Below are 11,501 nucleotides of genomic sequence, written 5' to 3'. Positions count from 1 at the left end.
GGTGATTAAACACAATGTGTTTGGATTGTACTTTTGGTTTCCAATCTGTGTTGATAGAAAGGTTCAAAAACATTCCATAGATGAAACTTTAAAAAATTACCAAGGAAGGATAGGTTAGTTGAAGGAAGCAGATGTTTCCAAATGTTTGCAATAATTGTATGAAAGCTTAAACCGTCATTTTCTGTTGTTTGTTTGTTTTTTTCCTTTAAATTATTGGCCTTATCACCCTTGTCTTTTTCTAGTTGAAGCACTTTAACCAATAAGATATGAAAAGCATGTCTCAAAACAGATTTTTGAGACAAGTCTGTCACTGTATTGCTCTATTAGGAAAATGGTCATATAAGTCAGCTTCTAAAATTATTCTTTCAAATTTTATTTTGATAACTACACTTTAGAGGGAGAACAGCATTTATAGCCCTCTCCCCTCCCCGACTCTGTGTAGGAAGTATAGAAAATGAAATGCCTTTTTTCAATTTTAGGATTCAGACCTGGTGTTACATGGGGCTCATTTTTATTGGAAAGATGGAATCTCGCTCTTGGTGACTAGCATCAGAATAAGCAGATGGATTTTAATAATTAGTGGAGTCGGGAAGTTTAGTCAGTTCCATTCATTAAATTGGTACAGAAATTAACTTAGGCACATTAAGAAATTACATGTGTTAGTACAGATTTTTGGCTTAAAAATTAGTATCTTTGCTATTTGATGTTGGCAGTGGGTATTCTCTCTGAATTGCGTGTGAATTTGCAGATTTGTCAGCCCACTCTCATTTTGTAAAGGTGATTGAAATCCCTGGCAAACTACAGAAATGAATATAAATTATTCCAAACTAGCTCTTGATTACTAGGTGGGTACAGTATATAACCTTCTTTAGCATTTCTTTTTCCAGAGATTTAATTATTTTTCTAGTTCTTGATAAGTGGTCATTTTCCTCTAATCTTGAAAATGGGGGAGGGAAAAACGGGGTTGGTGGGAAGAGGAGGCTGAGGAGGATAAAACTAAACCAAAAAACAAAAGCCCTAACATTGGGTTAGCAGGATCTGCAGTGTAGCTGCGATGCTCTTCCACTCTAGACAGTTGGTAAAGAGAGCACATATAACTAACAGTCTCATCTTCAAATCTGTGCTGATACTGAAACACAAAAAGACCGAAATTAAATGGAATACTGCCTTCAATAGGCAATTCAAAAGGGAAGTTTGTGCTTTAATGAAGAGGGGACATGCTGCTTGGCATTTTTACTCACTTTTCTCAGAGAGCATTACCAAAAGAAGAAGAAGAAGAAGAAGAAAATATGCAGGGCAAAAAATCAGTTATTTTTCATCTTGAAAGTATGCCGGGGTGGCCTTGGTTCTGCTGTTCCCTGAATTACTAAATGGCTTGCTTTTCCAATTTACTTTTCTAAATATATTAAGAATTTTGCTGATTAATGGTCCATTTTACTAACTGTAATCTTTAGGATTAATGTGGGGATTCCTAGCCAGTATTTCTCACCCTTCTACTCACAATTTCAATTAATTTGGTGTGGTGGAAATGATAGAAAATATTTTTTTGCTATTCTTTAGGGCTAATGGAAACTTATGTGTTCAGGACAGAATATTGTGACAACGCTTTTCTCTGACAAATGGCCATCGTTTGCCTGATAAATGAGTTGGTAAATTTTACCTGTGGAGCTCTCATTTGTAATGGGGGTTTCAGATCCAGCCCTGAAGGGAAGTGGTGAGCTGTCCTCTGTGCCATTAAATCAGCTTTTGTCTCTCTCCAGGCAGGCCTAAGATCTGGTTTAACAAGAAGTGAAATGCTCACTGCTCAAGATCACCTAAACTTTACAGACAGAGACTTTGCCAAACTAATTTACCCACCTTAAGAAATTCAGAGAATACATTTTTTCCATAGTATGTGATCTTGTCAGCATTTTACTGAGACATGTTTTTGTGTTTTTGAAATATAAACAGACCCCCCTCTCTTTAGTATTAAAAAGAAAAAAAAATTACAATTAAACCTCATAGGTTAAAATGTAGTCTTAACATGTTTTCAGTTTAGTCCAGGGAAGAAAAAATATGCCTTGAATGAAAAATATCATGTTTTAATGGTCGTATTAAGGAAAAGGTAACTTTCTTCTTTTATGGTAGTGGTTTTCTCTAGGGATTTTCGCCTTTTTCACATACAGTTGTAAATGTCAGTTATAAAAATGTTCATTCTTCTAGAATCAAGTCAGTAGTCTAATGTCTTGGGTTTTGCTGCAGCATACATAGAACTTTGTTTATGGAAAAATTCTGTGTGAATTGATAACTTGCATCTGAATCTTAAATATGTTACAGTTTCTCCATAGAAATCATAATTGAAGAAACGCAATACATGTGGTTCTTTTTCACATGAAAAGTGTGGCATCATTATCATTTGTTAATTGTGGTGTTTATATTAACACTAGGGGACCTCCTCCTCCTCATTTCAGCTGTAGGTCATGGGGCCTGTAGATAGTGTACAGCTACCCATTTGCCTCACTCTTGGCTGCCTCTTAACTTCAGCTAACCCATTTCTGTGAGTCAGATTTCAAAACGCTGCCTTTCCCTTTCATCTCCCTCCCCTCCATGCCACCTTTGAGTTACCATTGCATGGCAGTATAAGCATGTAGTTGGTGTTTTACCATAAAAAGGTTTGCTCTGTAATCTGTTGTTTCTTTCACTTGGAAGGAACTGCTCTTATAGCGTGACTATGTATCCTTATTAAAAGGCCAGATTTCAGAATATAATATTTAGAAAGTGATTTTTAATGTTCCTTTATATTATATATTCTATTAAGAATCATTGTTATGCCTGTTGCTAATTATTTTTTATTTGGATCTGAGGTGTGAGCATTAGGAAGAAAACAGAAGAAAGAGTTTAAACCTCTTTGTAAGACAACTTTGATCATGACAGTTGAGAAAGGGAGAGAATGTTGTGTGTGCTTTCAAACTAAAGGGAGCAAGTCCTAGGATTAAGTTGACTCAGTTTCTCTCTTTTCTCTCCAAAATAATTTCTAAATCTTTTTTCACATATAAATGTAAATATAAGATTTAGTAAACTAATAAGTAAAATGATAATGTAATACTAGTTTAAAATAATTGTCTAAAAATGCCACAAAAGGTCAACATGTTCATTATAAGTTAAACTATAGCTGTATGATACAAAGTCATTGTAATCATTTAGTGTTGAATTCATTGTAATGAGACCTTTTCCACATTCACTTGGATTCATTGTTTAAATATATTAAAGAGTTACTCAGCTTATTAGAATTACATAAAGGGTTCTAATTTCATGATGTGGACTTTGATAATATCTATTAACCCAGGCAAAAACTCTGGAATAAGAGTGTTTAATATTTACCAGTCTTTATAGCATAATGAAATTCTTCTTCCCCCACTGGCAGTAAATTGTAAATTTAAGTAAATACCAAATTATCATACAAGAGAACTTTGCTAAGTCTCCTTTTAAGCAACAAGCCAATGGTGGTACTTGGGATGGAAAGCAATGATCAAACAAGTATTGATTCATATCTTTTTCTGCTCAGTACCTTCTTTCCAAACTGTTTTCAGTAGGAAAAAAAATAGCATATGTTTACACTCAATAGTATATAATCACATACATGAAATGCCTTAATTTGAAGTAAGCATAGACTTTCCAACAAGATTGCAAATTAATGTGAGCATTGCTTCATTTAACACTTAAAATATGGTTTCATAAAAAAAAATTAAAAACACTTCACTTCAAAAACTTAAGTCTCCACTTGGTTTTGAAAATTAGGCTTAATGTCACCATTGTTAAAAATTAGATATTTAGCCCCTACTATGTAAAATAGGTTACTTATCTGATGTAATTTTTGATGATAAGTAGATACTATACTTCACATTCTTTGTATGGCAGTTGCTGACACTTGCACTGTCCATAACCATTAATGATGATGAAGGGTCCTTCATGGGTGGGTTCATATTCATTATACGGTCCTTGGTCTGACATGTTTGACATATGGAGTCGTGTTTGGGATCGGAGCTGCCTGTGGTTCTGAATCATTGAGCACTGTCTAATTCTTCTTAAAGTGGGAGGGCAGCACTTCCTGGAGATGAACACTATAAAAATAATAAAAAAGAAAGAAAACAATAAAGCCATTGTTCCTGTAATTACCCGCTGAGTGAAGATGGCATTGTCTGGTTCGGGAAAGTGTTCCTCAGTAGTAACTGCTGTGCCTGCAGTAGTTGGGATTTCTTTGTCTCCCACATAGTAACTTGATGAGCTTATTCTTTTTGTATATTCAGTGGTTGGATCTCTATAAGTTGTAGCCATGGCTGTGATGACAGTGGTTGATAAATTCCAGCAGAGCTGAAATCCATGGACTGCATCTAGTATATCCTCTCCTTGGGTGTGGTCAGGACTGTGGCATAAGATGGAATGCTCCCACCGACCTTGGAAACTGCCCAGCCAGGAGGCCAAAGCACATATTCTAGGGCTGCATTCCCACAGATTGCCAGAGAGGCCAACAGTTGTGAGGGATCTCAGGGAATTTAAGATCTTGGAATCCAGGCTGTTTAACTTGTTGTTATCCATTAGGAGTATTTTAAGATTAGGCATTATTTCAAACACTGTCAGATCGATGGCTTTGATTTCATTTCCAGTCAGGTCTAGTTTTTCTAAAGTGCCCCAGGTCCATTCCATCCCACATGTCAAGTTGCTGATTTTGTTCCATTGTAAGAAGAGCGTGTGCAGACTACTTAGACGTAGGAAATGAGCAAAATTAATCTTCGTCAGCTGGTTGTGCTCTAGGTGAAGCTCTCTCAGTTTGATTAATCCCGCAAATCCATTTCGAGCCAAACTTCTCAATCGGTTTGTGCTCAAATCTAGAAACTCCAGACTACGACAGTCCCAGAACAAGCGTACTGGGATAGTCCGCAGGGAGTTGGACCGTAAATGCAAGGTCTGCAGCTTCCGAAGGCCATAGAAGAGCTCTGGGTGCAGAGATGACAGCTGATTGAAAGACAGGTCCAAATTTTGCAGATTAATCAGTTGGGTAAAAGTTGTATTTGGCAAGTAAAATATTTTGTTGGAGCTTAAGATTAATTCCTTAAGTTTATATAGTCCTTGAAAAGCATCTTCTTTTACTGTTGAAATTTGATTGTGGTCTAAGTGGAGCCAGGTAAGTTGACTGAAGCTGGCAAATTGATCCCTTTCAAGCTCTGAGATGTGATTGTGCCTCAGGGAAAGGCCCAGAGAGCCCTTGTCTGTGGCGTTTGGCACGGAGTGGAAGCCCTGAGAGTCGCAGTAGAAGAGCTGCTTCTCGCAGCGGCATTTAGGTGGACACGCCATTCCCAAGGCAGGCAGCATTTTTAAAACCATACTCATTGCATATATTGCTGCCAGCATAGGGGCCCCTAATGGCCACTTGAAATGTAAGCCTGCAGAATATAATTTAAGGAAAACAAGAAGATAGGATATATTTTAGCAGAACGTATGAGCTATTAAGAAATGAACATAACAATATCGTGAAATATTTCACTGCATATAATTTAGTTTTCATTTGCTGCAGAAAAATTAACCTTGTTAGTATGACTGGAACAAAACTTAAACCATTAAGAAGATAAAACATAGCCTGTTATCATCAATATATGCTTTTACTAACACCTCAGGATCCAAAAATGTGACAGTGATTCCCCTCATAAAATGGGAATTCAGTGGTTTATTTTAAAAAGCGTGATTTGTTGCTGACTGTACAAGGCATATAAATGCATGGACTTACCCATTCTTCTGAGCACATTGGAGGCTGCATTCAGTCGCGGTTGTTAGACTCAACGCAGTGAGTCTGTAAAAGGCTCTAACATGCAGGAGCCTTTGACCAGTTTCCTGTTTTCTATGCCCCAGGCTTTCTGAGTAAAATTTAATCCAGCAGGGTGAGTTGTTTCTTTCCTTAGGATATTCTTCTCAATAGCGTTGGTTTCATTTTTCGTGACCACTCTGTTTCCTTAAATCGCTTCTGAATATAAGTTATTAATTTCGTCCTCCTCTAACTGCTCAGCTGGTTAATCAAAGCATCAGTCTTTCCTTTCCGCAGCTGTTAGTTCTCTCCGTCTTAACTTGTTGATGGCAGATGGGCGGCTTGTTGCAGAGAAGAGCTCCTGGAGCAGCATGAGTGCATTTACTGAAAAGCTTTTCCGAGAAACGGCACAAGAATGGATTTGCTTATGTGCTGCGACCACACAGAACTGTATATAGGCTGACGTCACCGGGTGACGTGTCTTTTGTTTGGGTTTTCCAGAAGCTTTACTGTTATAAAGCACGATGCTTTGTAACAGTATCGGTTCGTTGTAAGACCCCCAATTACAATAAAGCAAGAAAGAAGAACTCCTGACTTAAAAACATGCTATTTCTTCAGTGTAGGAGCAGCAGTGGGGTTGTAATAAAGACTGCATTCAAGAAGACCCGTCTGAACAGTGAGTTGGGTTAGCAGAGAGATGGTTTTATTGCCTGTGAGAACCAGTGTCAGACTGCCGATTCTGCATAGAAAGATCATGTAAATGGTCAGGAGCCTGCAGGATTTATGAAGTGCTGATCTAACGCCAGCTTATGCAAGTTGTTGCCCGCTGCTCTGGTAGTTTGGGAAGCTACTCAATCACCTTGTTGTCATGCTTGGTTAAAATAGAAGTACGACTACGATTTGCTTTCAGTGTGTTGGTAAACTAAATATGTGGGTTTGGCTTCTTTGTCACTAAGAGCTTAATACCACAAACTAAGAATAAAGGGTGGAAAAGCTTGCAAAGCATTTGATTATTTTGTTCTTTGAGACTTTCAGAGAAACTCTAATTTAAAAGATTTCTCCTCTGTACTATTTTATAATAATGTTTTATCACAGGAGAAAAGGGTAGGTTGAGACAGTCATTTAATACTGCATGCCCTAAGCCTTAACAGTGGAACAGAAATGATTTAGAAAAAGTGATACAGCATGGCTGAATCTAACACAATCCCTTGTATTTACCTCAGAATCTTAACCTATTCCTTCAACTGAAAGCCTCCCGTGATGCTGGGATTGGGCCATTGTGGTACTCAAATAATAGAACATTTATTTGCACACTTAATAGCTCCTACTGGCACACTTAACAACTGACTTTAAGTGTTTTAACTTGACCTAACTCTATCTTCTTGCTGTTGAATAGTGTTATCACTTTTCAGAGCCTGGTTATGAATGTACAGCTCCATGTTTAGTGTTGTGAAAGCTATTTTAGCATGAAGTCAGGGTCATGTTTTCAGGCCCAACAAAGGTACGTCCTGTTACACATTTTACCTTACTGATTTAGCCTTCCATGCCAATTTCTCTTATACCATTGGCATGTACCCTTACTGCAGTGGTTCTCAACCTTCTGGCCCTTTAAATACAGTTCCTCATGTTGTGACCCAACCATAAAATTATTTTTGTTGCTACTTCATAACTGTAATGTTGCTACTGTTATGAATTGTAATGTAAATATCTGATATGCAGGATGGTCTTAGGCGACCCCTGTGAAAGGTCGTTCTACCGCCAAAGGGGTCGCGACCCACAGGTTGAGAACCGCTGCCTTATTGGGTCTTGTTTCACACCTGAAGGCAGAAATCTCAAACTACCCATGTTGTCTGTGAAACATCATTGGCCTGTTGGCTTCCATGGCCTTCATCCTATGGGCATGTCTAAAAAGTCATTGTTTTAAGGGGCATAGATTCTGTGTTGGTGGTACTGGAATAAGAACTGGAAGACTTCGGCTACTTCTTTGGGGCCCTGTGTAAAGGTGTGAAACTGTAGCAACTGCACATGTGTAGTTTTAGAAGCAGACCCCAGGACGGTATTAGAAGTATGAGTTTTGTTAGGGAAAATGCCTGGGAAGTATAAAGAAAGAGAGAAGAGCCCTAACCGGTTTGGCTCAGTGGATAGAGCGTTGGCCTGCGAACTCAAGGGTCCCAGGTTCGATTCCGGTCAAGGGCATGTACCTTGGTTGGGGGCACATCCCCAGTAGGGAGTGTGCAGGAGGCAGCTGATTGATGTTTCTCTCTCATTGATGTTTCTAACTCTCTATCCCTCTCCCTTCCTCTCTGTAAAAAAACAATAAAACATATATATATAAAAAAAGAAGAAGACAGCAGGGATACTCTGAGGGCTGGTAGAGTCTTCAGACCACAGGGCAGGTCTGACATCTCTGAAAGCAGAGAAGAAGGAAAGATTGGACAGGTAGGGTTTTAGACGACAGTTTCCCCAGGCCAAAGAGAAGCCCTCAAACCAAAGTTGCCCATGAGTGGAACCCCACATTCTCAGGAATGAGCCCACATTAATACTATCATTTTCCTGCTTCCTGGTTAAGAAACAGAGGAGAGTTCCTGTTAGACTTCAAGGATGCTCAAGACTAATCTTGAGCCTTTCCATAGTCTATCTCTCTATAGGCTAAAAGTTCTTAACCTGGCTTCGTAGACTGTCTTGTGGAATTTTGTAGCTTGTACATTTTTCTATGAATGTGCTTTAATCACATTCTTAGAGGGTCTGTGACCTTAGATTTCAAAGTTACTGTTCTGCAGGAACTTGATCCCAAAACCTCCAATGGGGGAATCTGATAAAGGTGGTCTCTTTAATTTACTTTTTTAAGGAAAAAAAGCTCTTGAGATACTGTAAATGTCTGCATTGAAGTCAGCCACCCTTTGATAAAAAAAAGAGAAACCTTTGCCAGGCAAGAGGAGCTGGATTAAATTCTTCCCTGAAGTAACCACTTTAGTTCCATGTGGAGAAAAGCATTAGAGTCAATTGGATTAGAGCAACCATGATTAGGAATGAGTTATATATGAAAAATTAGAAGGAAAATAATCTCCTTTCTTTTAGACTCTTGGTTCTCCTTTCTGCTGTCTAGGTCACTCGGCCTACATCTTATAAACTAAAAAATGGGAAATATTTATATTATCCCAGTACAGTTATTACAGATTTATGCACAACAGAAATTGCCCAGAGACGCACCAATGGAATCACAGCTAATTATTTTTTATGCATGTGGAAAAGAGGGCAGTAATATGGTATCACAGTGCTCAGAGTGCACAATTCCTTCTAGGTCACCAGCCATCTTGTTCACTTGCCCTCTCTTTGGATTCAAAAGATTCAGGCAGTGAAACCAAAGAAAATAATAGACCATGTCTCAAAATTGATGGAGCACACAGTTCCCAGTGATGGAATTTTGTATTATTACCATTATTATTATTATTATTTCTTTTTAAAATATATTTTTATTGATTTCAGAGAGGAAGTGGGAAGGAAAGACAGGTAGAAACATCAATAATGAGAGAGAATCATTGTTTGGCTGCCTCCTGCACGGCCCCCACTGGGGATCATGAGCCTTTGACCGGAATCGAACCTGGGACCCTTCAGTCCACAGGCAGATGCTCTATCCACTGAGCCAAATCGGCTAGGGCTGGAGTTTTGTATTATTTTTTGATCTTTACCTTTCTTTAGCAAAGAGAACTAAACAGAAACCCACGTTCTTCCTGAATTAAATTTTTTCTTGGTTTCATTTTAGAACAGCTTTATTCTGCATACATATATCTTTGACTGAAAGTGGCAGTACAACCTCTGAAAGGTACTATTCATATCATCTGTTTAAATTTTCATTACTTTAGTTGTTCATGACAAGGCAAAGGAGCAGTAAAATCTAACCTGACCATTTCTAAATGTGTTTAAGCAGATTAAGTGAGTTAAGCAGCAGGGCTTTCGGGCTGTAGTTACTGGCATTCCTCAATGTGAAAGTTTGCTTTTAATGTGTGTTGATGATTAGGGAGAATTATTTCTCCACTTAGAGAGCACATGTACAGAAATATACATGGAATCACTTATTCTTTTGTGGTAGAGATGGAGCTTGATTTTGCTTTATACTGAAAGATCAAATGTTTTGTTAATCATGCCCAACACCAAAAATTGTCATATTCCAGCACCAGAGGTCTTGCATAGAGGTGCTCTGGAAAGTATGTTAAAATAAATCTTGTTGGTCCAGCTGGTGTGGCTCAGTTGGTTGAGCGTCATCCCATGCACCGAGAGGTTTCTGGTTCGATTTCAGGTCAGGGCACACACCTGGATTGCCGGCTCAATCCCCAATAGGTGCACTGGAGGCAGCTGGTCAATGTTTCTCATCGATGTTTTTATCTCTCTCTCTTACTCTCCTTTCCTCTTTCTAAAAAATCAATAAAAACATATTCAAACAAACAAACCTTGCTGGGTCCTGGTCAGGTAACTCAGTAGGTTAGAGCATCGTCTCGATAAGCCAGGGGTGGGGAACCTTTTTTCTGCCAAGGACCATTTGGATATTTATAACATCATTTGCAGGCCATACAAAAGTAACCTCTTATATATTTAAAAATTAGCCTGCTATACGTTGCTGTAAAAAAGAAGGAACTCTTACCATTTGCAACAGCAAAGGACTTGTATACATGCATATTAGCATAACCCAGTGATGGTGAATCTTGAGCTCGGCATGTCAGCATTTTGAAAAACCCTAACTTAACTCTAGTGCTGTGTCACATATAGAAATTTTTTGATATTTGCAACCATAGTAAAACAAAGACATATTTTTGATATTTATATATTTAAATGCCACTTAACAAAGAAAAATCAACCAAAAAAATGAGTTCGCATGTCATAGGTTCGCCATCACTGGCATAACCAATGGACACGGACACTGGGGCAGTGGGGGCTTGTCCCAGGGGGTGGGAGTGGCAGGGAGGGGGGTCAATCGGGGAAAAAGGAGACATATGTAATACTTTAAACAATAAAAAAAAAGTTAGCCTGGTATAGTTGGTCAAACATTTAATTAACTCATGCCTAATGACTTGACAGGGCCATACCAAATGATTTCTCAGGTTTTATATGACCCATGGGCCAGACATTTCCCATCTGAATGATAAGCCAAAGTTCCGGGTTTGATCCCCTGTCAGGGCACATATAAGAATCAACCAATGAATGCATAAATAAGTGGAACAATAAATCAATGCTTCTCTCTCTCTCTCCCTTCCTTTCTCTAAAATAATCAACAACAACAATACCTTGTTGCTACCAGTCTTGATCACCATTTGGAAGATATCTTTGCATTTCAGAAGTGATAGTCTTTAGGGTGGAGGCCCTAGATTGTTTAAAAATAGGATTTTACTGATTTTTTAGAGAGGGAAGGGGAAAGGATAGAGAGAAACATCGATGAGAAAGAACCATAATTGATCGGCTGCCTTCCGCACACCCCTTACTGGGGATTGAACCCGAAACCAGGCATATACCCTGACCAGGAATTGAACTGGTGACCTCTTGGTTCTTGGGTTGACACCCAACCAATGAGCCACACCGGCCAGGCAAAAGCCCTAGATTTTATGGATCTGAGTACATTCCTTGCTAAGAACATTTTGGATTCCTGGTTGGCAACTTCCTACTTGGGCCTATATAGTATCAAGGCCTATATTAGAGGAAGTGGATTTTACTAGCCTTTATTTTTGGAGGGAGG

General features: G+C 38.6%; 2 protein-coding genes across 2 annotated transcripts in view; one reads left to right on the top strand and one right to left on the bottom strand.

Annotated features, from left to right (window-relative positions):
* Positions 1 to 11,501, top strand: part of CTNNA1 (catenin alpha 1) — a 140,533-nt gene that overhangs the window by 71,100 nt on the left and 57,932 nt on the right. The gene's annotated exons all lie outside the window — the stretch shown is intronic.
* LRRTM2 (leucine rich repeat transmembrane neuronal 2) lies at positions 2,473 to 6,226 on the bottom strand. Its single transcript, XM_006772452.2, has 2 exons — positions 5,762 to 6,226; positions 2,473 to 5,420 (listed from the first exon to the last, which is right to left on the bottom strand). The coding sequence occupies exons 1-2, from the start codon at positions 5,763 to 5,765 to the stop codon at positions 3,871 to 3,873; spliced, it is 1,554 nt and encodes a 517-aa protein (XP_006772515.1). The 5' UTR covers positions 5,766 to 6,226; the 3' UTR covers positions 2,473 to 3,870.

The sequence above is a fragment of the Myotis davidii genome, unplaced genomic scaffold, assembly GCF_000327345.1.
Source record: "Myotis davidii unplaced genomic scaffold, ASM32734v1 scaffold545, whole genome shotgun sequence".
Classification (NCBI taxonomy): Eukaryota; Metazoa; Chordata; class Mammalia; order Chiroptera; family Vespertilionidae; genus Myotis; species Myotis davidii.
Note: the sequence above shows the minus strand (reverse complement) of the source record. Positions and strands in the feature narration are given on the sequence as shown.